At 38.2% G+C, this 16,260-nt stretch overlaps 2 protein-coding genes across 5 annotated transcripts; both read left to right on the top strand.

Moving 5' to 3' along the window:
- The first annotated feature begins 319 nt into the window (after positions 1-319).
- On the top strand, positions 320-1,856 carry LOC108549754 (heat shock factor 2-binding protein). The gene is made up of 6 exons (XM_017903250.1): positions 320-397; positions 551-737; positions 828-946; positions 1,029-1,133; positions 1,197-1,462; positions 1,535-1,856. The coding sequence occupies exons 1-6, from the start codon at positions 341-343 to the stop codon at positions 1,854-1,856; spliced, it is 1,056 nt and encodes a 351-aa protein (XP_017758739.1). The 5' UTR covers positions 320-340.
- A 1,401-nt stretch (positions 1,857-3,257) lies between these two features.
- On the top strand, positions 3,258-14,717 carry LOC108549765 (monocarboxylate transporter 3). 4 transcript variants are annotated; one of them, XM_017903272.1, is made up of 11 exons: positions 3,258-4,228; positions 11,452-11,752; positions 11,832-11,975; positions 12,054-12,259; positions 12,338-12,566; positions 12,651-13,099; positions 13,178-13,406; positions 13,479-13,654; positions 13,731-13,953; positions 14,048-14,295; positions 14,372-14,521. In XM_017903272.1, exons 1-11 carry the CDS (start codon positions 4,136-4,138, stop codon positions 14,519-14,521), a joined length of 2,448 nt encoding a protein of 815 aa, XP_017758761.1. In that variant the 5' UTR covers positions 3,258-4,135. The 4 variants fall into 4 exon arrangements, with proteins under 4 accessions (XP_017758761.1, XP_017758764.1, XP_017758760.1 ...); XM_017903275.1 differs by lacking the exon at positions 3,258-4,228 and adding an exon at positions 5,138-5,310; XM_017903271.1 differs by lacking the exon at positions 3,258-4,228 and adding an exon at positions 7,217-7,984 and having other exon boundaries at positions 14,372-14,717.
- The last annotated feature ends 1,543 nt before the right edge of the window (positions 14,718-16,260 follow it).

The following is a 16,260-nucleotide window of genomic DNA, read 5'->3' as shown; positions in this document are numbered from 1 at the left end:
AGTAATGTCATATTTTTGGTCTGTTTTTGTTAATTATAATTAAAAAAGTACGATATATATTTTTTTATAATCTGTACGAAAAGGAGCAAAATAATTAGTTAAAAATAATTTTTTAAATAAGCAATGAATTATTTGTTAGGAAATACAAATCAATTAGTTACGATTATTGTATGTTTCAAATTGTATCGCGATAATATATGAATTTTTACACCTTTATAAAAACTTGTATTTCACGTAAATTACGATAATTGTCAACATGTTGAAAGTGTTTCCAGTGATATCAATTCGTTAAACACATAAGAAAATTATTTGTATTAACCCAAAATTTAATTGAATAAACATGGACAAGGATGCTCAAGAGGAACAAACAAATCTAGAAGACGAAACACAATTTTTGGTATGTTCATATTCCTTATATACTTCTTTGACATTTAAAATACGATTAACATTATTCGTTTTATATCATGTGGTTTTTAGAATATAAAAAGCAGCCGGAAATGACGTTAAAGGAAACCTATATCCGTATTATAAATATACTACAATTTTTCAGATTTCAGTGGGGGAGACCTTAAACACTGCTGAGAAGAGCATCCATAGATTTATAAAAGACATTCCTCAAGCACTGATTGATTCTGGATTAGACATAGATTTAGAAAAATTAAATATAGAAGATGGTCAAAAGATACAGGATTTCACTTGTTCATATCAGAAATCGTTTACTGATCAAATAAATAAAGGTATACGAATTATTTGTCGCTTATTTACGGAAATTGTTATTTTCACTATTATTAGAAGATACGGTTACTTAATATTTTCGATATTTTTAGAGGAAAACGAAAAAATTTCAGCCCTCGAAGTCGAGTGTGAAAATTTGCGTAGAGAGTTACAACAGAAAGAGGACAAAAATAAAAAGGCACAAGAAGAAATAGAATCCTTGAAAGAACAAGTGATTCATCAATTATTTAATATAAAAATGAATGAAGTATTTATCCATATTCGTTGTATTAATACGTTTATTATTTCTATAGATAGTGAATCAAAGTACATACTGTGCAACTTTGGGGGCAGTTTTGGGTAATTTAACTTGGCGTGCGTCTCGACTTCCGGAAATAGTCGATGTCTGGCTATCCGGGGTGAATACTTTTACTTTCACAATTTAACGAATAATGTACTTTAACGAATAATGCCCATTACAGTTTCAGCATATGATAGGCGAATTTTTATCAATAACGGACGGAAGTTTTGTCGCATTTATAAACACTTATCGAAGTGCTTTACCCCCCACTTGTAACATCGAGTATCAGTTCATAATTGGCTTGTTAGGCATTGTAACAAATATATCTGCGACACCCGAGGGACGTGAATTTTTAATTACCGATACGAACGGTAAAGCTTTCGTGCAGAAAATGGTGAAACTCATGCCTACCTTACCATTTTCGCAAGGTTCCCTATCTCTAAAGAGGTAATCTTACTAATACCTGGTAATTTGCCTGGTAATTTGTTAATGATCCTATTTGTACCGTGTGTTTCACAGATTGATGCTCATGATATTTTATAATGTCAGTATGAATAAAACTGGCTTGCAGCATCTTTTCGAATCACGTGTAGGCGACGTGTTAAATTATTATTTGAAGAACAATTCGCTTCCGGATGAAACACAATTTCTCTGTTTACGCGTGCTGCAATCGCTGACATACGATTTAACCAATCCCAAATATATCCAGGACTTAATTACCACCCTGCCGATCAGCAAAATAGAAGATATCGCGACTTCGAGTGAAAACGAAATGGGTACGGTCGCGAAACAAGTGATAAAACAATTACGAGAATCGCAGAAGTTTATCCGTTTAAACTGAACGCGTGATTATTCTGATTTTTTTTCCATTGGATAAGCTGAAATCGAAATTTGTTAATGCCAAAGGAATTTTGTAGCTAATCTTCTGGATTAACGAGAATTGAAAGATTCGAATAAAGTAATCGCAGCATTTTGATATTTACGGAAGTTTAATTTACGTCTTCGCTGGAATGTTCGAACGTCTATTTTGCAATTGCAGCGCTATCAAACATCAGGATATCCTTGGAACGTGTTCGTGACTAGTCTGAGAACTGTCGAATATCGATCTGTCTTATGCAGCTACAAAATAAAAGCAATTGTGCGGAATAACTTACAGAATAATACGAAATCGATTATGCGTACTGTTGGACACTGAAACGTAATTGAGCGCACAAACATTTTCTAAGTAATTAAATCAATTATGCAAGTATCTTTTAGTAGAATAGACACAACGATTGTTTCCTTTGTGAATTTATATTTTAATTAAGAGACGAACAAATGGAAAATAATTCTTGCTACATTAACGATTTCATCGAAGGCATTAAAGTATGGTTTATTTAACGCGAGCACCGAGTATACCTGATACAGCGACATAAAGATACGTTGCAAATGGTCAACAAACATGCTAGTCTAAATTTCATTGAGCAGCAGTGGCCTTCAACTCCGAAGGTTGCGACAACGAACACTGCAGTATCTTATTTCCGAGTCGCAAGCCCAGCGAAAACATTCACACGTGTATATGAGTACGTTTTGCAGTTGAAAATGGGCCTTTTGTTACAATAAGCAAGGCAATTCCATCAGCGCTCTAAATTGTAATCGCAAAATAGTTAAAAAGTAGATATTTGCAATCTTCCATGGGTCAAGTAGGATTGACATACGACACGATTATATACATACAACAAGAAATGCATCGTGCTTTATGCTGCAAATGGATGATACTATACGTCAACAGCAAAATTCGATTTTACCAGAAACAACTAAGAACAAAAAGATTCAAATGCCCAACCCTTTTCTGTTGCTCCTTTAAGCATAACACAAAGAGAGGTCTATTTGACTCACGATGTGCGAAAAGCATGTCCATTGATTTTCCCTATGAATGAAAAATCGCGGCATTTGCAGAAATAGTAACCCCGTACTGGAGAAATCTGTACGTTTCGTTGTCCCGCATAAAGAGATAGATGAAATCCGAAAGGAACGGGAGGAAAGGAAATGGCTAGGTATAGATGCATGCAATACCGACTAACTATCGCGTCGATAATCGTGCTGCGCAAGCTCGTGGAGAGAGACCGCGTGGGGGCGTGCGCGACAGGAGATCGCGCTTGCGTCCTATGGATGCGTTCGGCGCGTTCAGCGGCCGCGGTGCAAAGAGAAGGGAAGGGGGAGGGGGAAACGCGTCGCGACGTCCAGCGTCGCGTAAACGGGAGATCACGGCAGGCAGGCAGGCAGGACCTAGGAAAGGCGACGGCCGGGCGGTCGTTTTATTGATCCCGGGGCGCCGCGGCGCTACCCACCCGCGGCGGGATCGTCTGCGAGAAAATTCTCTCCAACAGGATTTTCACGTTCTCTTTCACCCGGTTATATCGTGAATATACTCACGCAAACGGTTGCGATAACGGTGACAACGTGGTTATTACATTTTTCTTGCCGTTTCATACTGGAACGCGAACGATTAAAGAAAACAGATCGGGGAGGCAGCACGTAGTAGGTTCCTGACAAGGTGGATCGAAATTCCGTGGACTAGGTCGTGCGCGGGGTGTAAGCAACGTCCTCGTCGTCGTTGAGGGTTCGAACGATCTGAAATTGGTGCCGGTGGTGGCGGTCGTGTCGCGGCTTCGCCGAATTGGTCGTAACGAGGAACACCGGGAAAGAAACGGCCGGTGACGCACAATCGACGTATAACTGCATCGAGGGGGTAACTATTGTCCTGCAACGACTGTTTCTCTGAAGAAAATTTGCTTCTTTCGTCTTCAAGTACAATAGTGCACTGGAACACACATCAATGGACTGAGAGAAGGAGGAACGGAGAGAGGAGCAAAGAAAGAGGACGACGCGGTGAATCGCCCGGAAGAAGCTGTCATTGAGCAGCTACGACTTCCAGGATTGTTCATGCAACGCCAATGGAAGGCTTATAAATCGAAAGGGGGCGCACCGGACCGCCCGAAGGAGGTGTCATCCGGCTGGTGATCGCTCTGATCTCGCATCGTCCCTCGTCTACGGGGACGCGGGATCACGAAGCCGTGGGTGTTTCAATTCGTTGAAGATAGTGACAACCGATTCTAGGGTAGGCGCCGCGGCGCCGAGATGGGCCCCACCAGCAGCCGCGAACAGATTGGGGAGCCGATCGGTGACGATGATGGCCTGCAGATCAAGCCGAAACCTACGGCCAATAACATCGTGAGTTTCTTTCATTTCTTTGCTTATCGTCTTCCTTCTCTTACTCAGTACAACATATGTATATGAATCATAACCATTTCCCCTTTTCATTTTTAGTTCCTGATTTTTCTAGTCTTTATTTCATGATTCAGCTCGTATTTGCGTTGTAAGGGAATGGATGAATCGTAGAAAAAGCTCAAGTAAATTCAAGCGGTGTCTGAAACACGTGAAATGGGTGAGCCGAAAGCCACGATTTGCTACTCTATTTTCGTCATAAAACAGAGACGTATTCGCGCATCTGCGCTAGAACTCCTTTCATGACGAAACACTCGGAACTGTTTAATTTAGAAAATAACCTCTGCTCGATCGTATCGAATTCCATGTAAATTCTATCGTAAACGAGACATCGAATTTTCTTAACACTCCTCCGACTCGACTTCCTGTCATATCGTTCTTTTTTCTCATCGTTCTAGCGTTGTTTAACTCGTTAAATCGTATAGATGTTCGTCGTTATCACTGAGTGTCCCATATTCAGTGTACAAAAGATCTTCATTCAACTGTGATATCTGGTGCATATTTTGAATAACAGGGCACACGCTAGAACTTTGTACCTATCGATAGATCGGTAGCCATGCATTCTATGTCCGCGAGCACGACATCGCATCGCATGAATGATGCTTGCGTGGAAATCTGTAGCGGAAGGAAGACGGTCAGTCTTGTGTGGAACAAAGAGAAGGAGAAAAGTTAAGTATATATAGAGGAAAATCATAGAACAAAGAAGGAGGCATTGAGCAAATCGAGACGATAGAATACACGGAGAAGAGTTGGCAAGGGAAATGGAGTGAGATAGATATTTCATAGAGTGGGGAATCGGATGGACTCAACGACTGCGATGCGATAAGTCAGCCGGTGGTTGAGCAGCGCGTATTTTCATATCGCTTGTTTCTCGTACCGCAGCTGGACGCTGTCCACTCAGGTGGCGCAAGGCTCGCCATCTCTTTTTCTCCCTCTCATTCGCTATCTCATTCATCGCGAGGGTGTATTCATCTTCATTTTTGACAGAACGTTGCTGTCAGAACCTCGCAATGTCGCCGAAGAATAAGGTATGTAAAATTGATTCACCTTCTAATCGGGTAAACATGTCCAAAAATTGTCATCTTCTCGTGTTCGTATTCTTTTCTTGTTATTGACTGTAGACGTCGCTTCGTTCTTAAAATCGTATATCGAGACGAGTAAATCGATATAATTGAAGTTCGATTACGTTTGCAGAGAGTCGATTATATCCGATATAGACGATAGATCGAAAGTTCGTGCAAAAATGTGTAGTATCTAATTTTGACGTAACTAACAAATCACCACGTGGTCTGATTTAAGATAGAGCAACGCCAAACCGTCGGCACGATGAGAATTCGATTCGAATCGATATCGAAACGACCGCTTTTCACTCAAGTGTCCATAGAATTTTAACTGAAAATTCCCGCGGTACATTACACCTTCCACACGTATTATTGATCACGGTTACTATAGAGATCACACAATTACGGAGAATTTTAAACTAAAGATGACAAAATACACGATACGATCGGATTAATCACGAAACGTACAAGTGAAAGTGGCCAGTGTTGCCTAGCTGGGACAGCGATAATGCACGCTTGCAAACGGCCCATCGATATATCACTGGTTACGTTACAGGGAACAGATTTCGTATACGAAATTCTGGGTTTGGGTGGAGCCGCGAATGTTGTTATTTTTTTGCATCGTGTAGCTTTGACGTAGAATATATCACGTGTCATTTTACAATGGATTGGTGTCGAGTCATGGATTAAGATGTATTTTACTACGTGCGAACATCTTATCTTTTGAGTGTTTGTTGAATTCGTTATCGTTCTGTATCGATGTCTCTTATCCTCGAGCGATTGGGCCGATGAATGTTAGGTTGTAAGTCGGAATACGTGCCTATGAATTCGATTGCTTCTATCGAAGGACCTCTCGTTTAGATATAGTAAACGCGAACAAATTGTTCTCGATAATTGATAAACGAATTTCGGACACCTAACCTCCATTACTAACGAGGTAATTAACGAGATTGATGAACCTGATCGCGACAGCGAATCTTAACAATCATAGGTGGTTCAAATAGGCGATTAATCATGGCGATTATGAGCGATAGTAAATTTTCGTAATTTCGTTAAATTGATTACGCTTGTGTAGCTGAGATCGCGTTGTTTCTAATATCGGATGGTTATCGGTAGCTCGTCGAATTCTTCGCAACTGCAATTCTACCACACTTTATAATCTTTTCAATACACTTTCCTCGCTATTTATCGCGATGTAACAAATATGCGCGGTCGGAAGGAGGAAAATATCGTGTCAGCAATTCGGTAAGGTTATGATAATTTAAAACGCACACTCAGACAACGTGATTCATCGAAGCAAGGGAACGTTGCTCTTCCTTTCCCGATTAATGTTCACGCGCAGTTTATCGCGACTTCTGGTATCTCGCGGTCCTAAGCAAACTGGGACAACGAAGAAGAGGCTAACGTTGTCGTAAACAAAGGCCTGTTGCAAATCAAGAAAACATCACGATGTAGCTCTCGTTTATGGTTCCTAAGTCATTCCAAGGCACTACTACCGCTGACGTTTCCAAGAAGACAAGAAACAGATGGTCTTGCGATTATTGCAAATTATTGATTTTGTTTAAGCTTTTGCATGTTCTGTATCGCTTTTGTCGAAAATGTTACAATCGGGAATAGATAGGAAAGAAAACACACGGTTTGGCATGATATTTGTTGTTCAAATTATTTAGTAGATAGTTATTTCAAATTCAGTAATCGAGTTCCAAATCAAGCAAAGAAATTACTCGTGTCTTATCGGTTATCACGAATTTTTCTTCGTACAGCAGTATCATCCTGTAACTTCTGTTTGCTAATTTTTCCGCGGAGATCAGAAGCAGATGGTGTTTTCATGTGTCGTGCCTTCAGCACTAATTGTCGCTGGTTATTATCTAATTAATTCATAAACGTGCTTGGGCAGAGACGAGCAGAGCACCAGTGGAATGCAGCATGTTGCAGCAGTAACTCTCGCGTGATCGACGTTACATACCAGTGGTACCATTCTCCTCCCGTCTACCTATCCCTTTTATCGGTGCTGATTCTTCGAGTGTTTCCACCACTGTTACACATCGACTCGAGATCATCTTCAGAATGTTTACTTAGTGCCCTCCTGCCTCATCGCCCCGCCCCCTTTCGCCAGCTCTCGTCCGTGTCGCTGTAATTCGATCGTTTGGTGATTTTCGTTAAAACGGCCATCATTAGATGGCAATCGATTAACCGCGATTCCATGTATAGTCGGTAATTTCGATAATACGATATATTTCGGTAACCTCCGTTCGCGTGCAAGATTAATTTCATAGCAGTGTAAGCATCGACTTAAATTATTAGTGCGCACGTCACGCTACGATATGATGGTCACTTTGCGACACACAATGTTTTCCGTACGACTATCCGGCCAGTCTACTATGAATATGATTTCTCGAAACCACCTGATAGCAACACACCACCGGGAACTGTCACTTTCTTCCTGAAGTACGAGAGCGTTGCCAACAAATATTTGCTTAGTGAGGTAACGTTTCGAAACGGCTAATTCTAAAAATTGCATAAACCTCGGATGTCGAGGTGGGCTCGTCTCTACCCCGTGACATTAAAAAAAAAAAAACTACTGCAGCGCGCGTACATCGGACTAATGGCTAACGCGGAACGATATATCGAAACATTAAACGTAAGTTGAAGCTGCTGCTATAGTTGCACGTTAAAGTAAATAACTTGTCGATCTCTGCATTATTATGCCAGTCAATGTGAATCATCTACGCTAAGTAGAGCCGAGTGACATTGAGTTACAACGTGTTGGTCAATCAGTGCAATACCTCCCGTAATGCATAAAGTAACCCTTGATACAACCATTCGTTGGATGGCTACAAACAACGAATAGATTTTTGGCCTTGCGTGGAGCACAATGTCACGGAGCTGCTTATTTTCGTGCTCCTTTGTCCACTATGCCTCGACTTTTCAAATTTTGTGCAACATTGGCCGGGCTTCTTTCAGTCACATCCTTTAATTTTTGACTTTGTTTTCGGTTTTATACATTGTCGTTTAATATGTAGGTGTATAGGTAAAGTAATCTTTTTATTGAAAACAAAATTTAACACTTGAGTTTGTTGAACATTTATTTTAGATAAGCGAATTCAAAAATATGTTTAATCTGTAATAATTTTTAATTAAAATTTTTTATTTTTTACACTTTTCTAAATTTTTAATATCTTTTTTTGCGATATTTATACGAAAAGAAAAAAAAAAAGTTAAAAGTGTGAAAAAAGATAAAAGATTCAAACTGTTTACATCATGATTCAAGCTTCTTAATACTTTATAGCTTTCGTTTATGTAACACTTTCGTAAGGTCACAAATCATTTTAAGCAAATAATTCAGTACGAAAACCCCTGAGTATGTTAAATATACATGTATAGAAACGACCGTTGAAAATTTTAAATCGATTCCTTTGTTTTCATTATTTTTTGTCTCTTTTTTTTCTGTTCATAACATAAATATGTCGTTATTACCTTAATTTAACTGAATTAAATTTAAAAACAGAAGACTACATTTATGAAACAAGTCAAGGCGTCTTTTAGAATCATGGTCGATGCAAATTCGCGTATCGTCTGGTTGTCGCGCCACGTAATTGTGACAGGGTGGGGACGCGTGTGAGACGTCTCGCATTTATAGGTTAACTTTTCGCGCACAAGCGATCAGTGCCGCTTCAACGAGAGCTCCGTACTCTCTCGTTGTTGTAAGCAATTCTTTTGTCCGGCAGATACTTAAATTCTCAACGAGGGCTTGTGCAGTTTAATTGTTCGTACACCTCGGATTCACCTAGAACAGAACGTGGTAAACACAGTGCATTTGCACACACGTTCGCAATCGCCAAAATGCAGTGATCGTATTATTAACACATCGTTGCATGTTTCGTTCATCGAGCATTATCTTCGCACTGCACAAAGATCATTTAGACACGATGACAGAAGAAAGAACGTCATACACGTAAAAAACAAAGTTACTTTGTTCGTGAAAATTCGAGGAAGGAGGCTATACTACGGTGTTTGTATATAAATAGAATTTGCGTGGCGCGTAGTGATACGCAGCAGTTATACGTCCGCCAGCAGTCACTCGTTCCTACCGGCAAAGTTGTCATGACAATTTGCGCGTGTTGTATCATTTTACGAAGTGTACAGTGTCGCTTCGTTCGCGTACATCCGATGTCTCGTGCCTGGACCTCGTCGATGACCTGAGCTTGCTAAAACGCGTCACTTTGCGCGTACGTGAATCGTAGACGTGTGTTGCAACGAGAGACAAGATAGCGTTTACTCTCAATTTCTTCACAAAGGTGCATTTTCGCGGTGGGGTCGTTGTTCACTGCATTTGCTAACTGTTGATCCTTCAATTCGTGTAAGGCGGTGGGTGTGCGATGACAATACGATAGAAGTTGACACGAAACGCACGAGTGTGAAAGACATGGCAGCGGATTTTGACGAGTGATACTACTACTCCTGTTATTCGCTAACAGGGGGAGTGTTAAATCGCGCGGAAGTGGCGTAGCGTGGCAAACCTTGCGGGATAAAGTCACGGAAAGAAAGAACATACAGCGCGCGCAGCTGCGCGCACTTCTACGAAAATAGAACTCTGCACAGTGTGTGGAGGCCAACGGCGAAACGAGCGGAGTGTGACATTAAGGCGATCGTAGAATGTCGCGCGTGTCGCTCAACAAGTCGCAGTACAGCCAATACGGCTCGCGTCGCGTGCGGAAGATCAGCACGGTACGTTTCGAAGACACGTCTTTATTTGGTAAAATACGTGCGTTTACGCGCCTCTTGCCTTCATTCTTGGGTGATTTGATTCGCCTACAGTTTCGAGTCACTCTCTTGTTTCGTTTCTCGTCATAGTTGCTTCGTTTGTTCATTCGGTTCGGTTCGGGGACGACACGTGACTTAGCCTTGACAATCAACGTAATTTACACTTTCGCAGAAGTTTCTGACGAACGCGAAACGAGTATGGTTACACACCATATACGCATATGTATATATCGTCAGCACAGCCGTGTACCACTGCATGCCTGTGTGCACAGTTTGCACTCGTTGCGAATGTGACACCGACCGCCACGGAAACAAGGTCGAAAACAATACTCTCGACGAGCTTCCTTCGCCTTGACGTTAGGTGGCGTACGCTTTGCCAATTCTAATGACAGTGGATCAGCTGATTGGGCTGACCTTCCATTCGGCTAAGTCACTATCGAGTTTATCCATGCGTTTGTATGCGTTAGCGCTATATTTAAATTCGTTTAATACGTTAGCACTCGAGGTCATTGTACGGAACTCCTTCATTCCTCCGAAATATCTGCAAAACAAGTCCCTTACGGATCTATCCTTTTAAGTAAATGCAAGAAATGGTTGAATCGGGGAACTCATGAAATTATACCTGTATGATTTTTCTTATTTACTAGTATTCTTCAAATCTGATTATTTTTAAAAATTATAGATGAGTACGGGACAAATTTTCGTTAAGTACGGTCACTTTATCGCGTGATCAATATCGCTTCACCTTTATTAGATTCAGTGGAAACGCTATTCTGCCTTGGATAAACGTAGCCTTAGGGAATGGTTAAGTCATAGTAGCCATATAATATCTATGCTTGCGTTTGCGTTATGAGATCATCTTATAATATGATACAGCCGTTCGTTCTCACGTTACGCTCCAAAAGATATCTTCCGCAATAGCGTTCTTGTCAGTTTATTTCATTTCATCGTTATAATTTCATCAAATTTTTGGTTTCATTGAGAAAAATTAAGTTACATATAGAAACGATTGCATAGGATGTTACTTAAATATGCATGATTTCCTGAAACTTTTAAGAGTTCTTAAGAGATCTATTTATGCATTGGCATGAAAGGAAGCTTTTTCTTGTAGTATTCAAGGTGAACTGCCACTACTTTACTCAAGGCAAACATAATTATCATTGTCACAATGTAACCAGATCTTAAAAAAATATTCATTCAATTTTCTAATATAGATAAATTACTTTGTATTTAATTTTTATCATTGTCTATACATGACAATATAAAGGAAGAACAAAGAATGATATCATTCTTTATGTATCCATATAACGTCTGGATTTATAAAAATACTCACCTTTTTTACAGACGGAAAGTGAATATTCTGTAGAAGAGCATGCAAGATTAACTACCACTGATGGAGCGAGTGATGAAGCATCTCCAGAAGATGAAGGTGGATCGCTATGTGAATACCATAACATACCACCTCCACCTGATGGTGGGTATGGGTGGGTGGTGGTATTTGCATCATTCATGTGTAACATGATAGTAGATGGTATTGCTTATACATTCGGCGTTTTTCTGGGAGAATTTGTTACTTATTTTGGAGAAGGAAAAGGCAAAACTGCATGGGTTGGCTCATTGTTATCTGGCATGTACCTCAGTGCTGGTAATTTCTTTTATTATTGCTATCACATTTTCAAATTATAATAATACCTTAGTTTAAGAAGTTTCAATCACTTTTTCAGGACCTGTTATCAGTGCTTTAACAAATAAGTATGGATGTAGAGCAGTATGTATGGCAGGAAGTTTTTTAGGTGCAGCAGCATTTGTACTTTCAACATTTTCAACCAGTGTAAATATGCTTATGATGACTTACGGTGTTATGGGGGGTGCGTATAATATTTTAAACTAAAATCTAATCTATTTACATATCCTTTGGATACATCATAATAATTACATTTTTTCAGGAATTGGATTTGGTCTAATATATTTGCCAGCTGTAGTTTGTGTAGGTTATTATTTTGAAACCAAAAGATCTCTAGCTACAGGTATTGCTGTATGTGGTTCAGGATTTGGCACATTTGCATTTGCACCTCTTGCAACCATGTTACTAGAAGCATACAGTTGGAAAGGAGCAAATTTAATCCTTGCCGGCCTTATTTTAAATTGTGCTGTAAGTGTAACTATGAATTTTATGAAATATTGTGGAGTATATATTGCATATTTGGTAATAACAACAGGAAAATTATAGGTATTTGGTGCAATGATGAGGCCACTAGAATATCCAAAAGCTTCTTCTGTTAAACCATTATTACAAAGAATGGCAGAGGAAAAACGGTTTCAAATGGAACGTGGGAGTATTGGAGGTTCTTTCTTCATGGTGCAACTGCCTGATGGATCTATGGAGAAGAGAATGAAAATGCCTATTAATATTGATCCTGGTGTCCATTCCAGTTTCAATTTAGACCAATTAGTGCCTGGTAAGAAAATCGGGGTTACAATTAATAATATGAATGTTAAGCATGACGTTTTATGATGTACTTTATTTAATTATAATATTAAAGGAACTCCTTTAACACCAGTACCAACGGTGCCAACTCTCCCCACTATATCGGAAGTGAAGGTACAAGAACACTCTTCCAGTGGAGCAACTAGCAATAGTGGCAGTATGGACTTAAAGACTATATCCACCAAATCAAGGAGCAGAAGAAATATGGATGAAACCAAAGATACGTCGGAAAAGTCTGACAGTGAATTCAAACCAATAATTCCTAGAAATGCTTCACAACCTGCTTTTACAACTCATGTGCAAGGTTTACCTAAAAATGGCTCTGTACCATTCTTCGATAGAATTCGTAAAACCAGCACTGGTGAAAGATATAAGCCAAGCCTTAGTGCGATTAAAAACTCTAGAACAACATTAAATTCTAATGGAGATATTAGAAAGAGTTTGCATTTAAGACTTTCGACGAGCAGTGTTATGGGCTCTCGAAACAATAATGCGGAAGTAGATGTACGCGTTTTATCTTGTTTTTATACATGTACTTATTTGAAAAATGTTATTATACTACATAAATAATACGTTTTACAGGATGGGGAAAGTATTACCTTTACTACCAGCAAATCTAGTATTCCAAAGGAGAAACCACAGATAATTCGACCCCTATCGAGAAAGGATATTTTTTACAGTGGCAGTGTTGTTAACTTGCCAGAATATCAAAGTCAAAAGTCACTTGCAAATTACCGTCAAAGTGTTATTTCATTACCAAAATCTGTGCGTGGAGACGTTAAGGATACTGACATTGAAAAAGCTCCCCAACGTAAGTAATTCTTTTAATATAAAAATATATTGATTTAAAAATCTTTGTTAAATAAAATAATAAATGTTATAGAACCCCTGTGTCCTTGTTTGGTGTTACCTGATTCATTTAAAGAAGCTTTGGCAACTATGATGGATGTATCTTTGCTAAAGAATCCAGTATTTTTGTTAATTGGTATTAGTAACTTATTTGGAATGGCTGGATTATACGTCCCTTTTGTATATTTATTGGATGCTGCAGTCTTAGATGTAAGTAAAGGATTAAAATATTCTTTTTACGACAAATTATTTTGTATGTCAGCTTTTCATTTTTTACCATTTTCAGAATATTGACAAGACTCTTGCATCATATTTAGTATCTATTATTGGTATTACTAATACTCTGGGTCGTGTAGCTTGTGGATATATCGCTGATTTTCCACAAGTAGACTCTCTACTGTTGAATAATATCTGCTTAATTATATCGACAGTTGCTGTAGCTGCAATTCCATTTTGTCATTCTTATCCTGCTTACATCATTATGAGCATTCTTTTTGGCATAGCTATATGTAAGTACTGAAATTGATAAATTTCACTGTAGATTTTATTTGGTTATTTTGTTGAGATATATATGTGTACATGTATGGTTTTCTAACATTTCAGCTGGTTATATTTCATTGACGTCAATAATTTTGGTAGACCTTTTGGGATTAGAGAAATTAACCAATGCATTTGGCCTTCTGATCTTATTCAGAGGAGCAGCGGCTATCATTGGTTCTCCTTTAGCAGGTGCTGTTTATGATGCAACACAAAGCTACAGCATCCCATTTTTTATGGCAGGATTTTTCTTCCTTATGAGCACAGTTACTAGTTTCATGGCCCCAGCGATGAAACGGTGCACAACGCCGCAGGTAAATTCATCATGGTACGATATAAACATTGTTTAGAATACCTTAAATTAACGAAAAAGAATAATATCTATTACAGACACAGCCTGTGATATTAGATACATTGACTCCAATTGATGAAGATATCGAAGAGGAGAATGAAGAAGATATTCCTGAAATTGTAGAAACTGCGCCATCTCCACAAGAACTACCCGAGAAAGAAATTAAGCAAATAGAGTCTGTTTTATAAAGTCTGGTCCGCATAAGGAGAGCGAAATAGCCTTCATCTCCGAGCCACACTGTGATAGGGCTGCTGCTTCGAAAAGGTCTGAAAAAGGTACTTCTTCGTTATACATTTTAATCGATAAAGCACAAATTAATGAGTACGACCTGATGGTATTTTTGACGTACTTAGAATTTTTGCAATTGTATCTAATTTTTTTTATGAAACTAATATATAAATATAAATATATACATACACACACATAACAATATAAAAAATGCCATCAGGTAGAGAAATTCATTTGCCTATGTCAATAGTAGATGATAGATAGAAGAATTTATTAACTTAATCAGTATAGAATGATCAGTATAAAAAATATCGAAAAAGTGAAAAAAATGCTTTTGCACTTGCATATCGAGTAATCTTGAAAGAATATTAATCTTTATCGTAAGTGATAAATATTATGATTTAGAATAAGGATGGTCAGTCTTAATTTTTTGCAACTGGCTCTCTTCTTTACACTCATTTATTGCCATTATGGTACTTTTTATGAGTACTTATTCGCATTATATTTTTTGAACTACGACTTACGTGTCAGAAACAACGAAAAAGGCGTTTGCTATACTAGAATTTTTCATATTATTTATGTTAGTGTGTATTGCATTTGACATTTGAAGTTGCATACATGGATAATCCACGCAATGATTGACCATCCTTAATCGAGAATACCCCACCTACAACTTGTTACTTAAATCTATTTTTGGTCGCAATCCAAAGATATAATTCCAATTAAATTACATTCAGAGAGATATTTTTCTTGCATACACGACAAATGTATATACATATTATAGACGAAAGAATGTGGATTAGACGACATACAGATAGATTCGCTATTGCGGAAAGAATTGTAAATAATTATATAGGCAATTGTAAAATAGTGTATAACGAATTTCGAAACTAGGCAAATAGAAAATGATTTCTGTTTCGGGACTTCGTTAACATAAAGTCCTTGAATTAATATATTGATAATATGAACAATTAACACGCTGTTAGGTAGAGATTAATTAATATATTAATGATTCAGCTAGAATGTTTATTTCACTGAATGTGTAAAAGAAACATCTCGTCTGATACATCTAGTTTGTGTAAATTAATCCTTTAGTTAACAGAATTGACTGTCGGGAAGAAATGTGAAATGATCAAAGCATATTAATTAACACAAACTAATTCTCGACTAATACACGTGTTGTTCAACGCGAGTCCTGGCGGATATAGTTTATCGTGTCACTTACACCGTGTAAGTAACTAATTAAATATTAATTATCGCGAGTAGAGAAAACGTTATTCAATTATATATACAGTACTTTTTATTTACAAATACATACATGCCTATTATCCATATAAATATATAAATCTATGTACCGTTATATACATTTATATATTTATATATACATAATGAACGGAAAAAAGATAATTGTAAATCTTGTTAAACGGCATACAACAAATGTTATACTTGTACGTACATTGTATATACGACGATTATTGGTAAAATGGCTACGGTGATTAATTACCGATACGTACACGTAAAGCTCGAAAGGTAAAAAGAGATAGGAGGAAGGAATCGTTGCTATCGATAGAAAAGTGTACCAACAGTGCTACTATCATCACTGCTACTGCTATCACTATTACCATTACTATTACTACTACACTATATTAATTAGTACAACTATTACGACACTTATTTTTATTCTCATGATTGTCGTGCA

This window comes from Eufriesea mexicana, unplaced genomic scaffold (assembly GCF_001483705.2).
Source record: "Eufriesea mexicana isolate 0111107269 unplaced genomic scaffold, ASM148370v2 scaffold2208, whole genome shotgun sequence".
Taxonomy (NCBI): domain Eukaryota; kingdom Metazoa; phylum Arthropoda; class Insecta; order Hymenoptera; family Apidae; genus Eufriesea; species Eufriesea mexicana.
The sequence above is the reverse complement of the archived record's forward strand: the minus strand, read 5'-3'. Positions and strand labels throughout refer to the sequence as shown.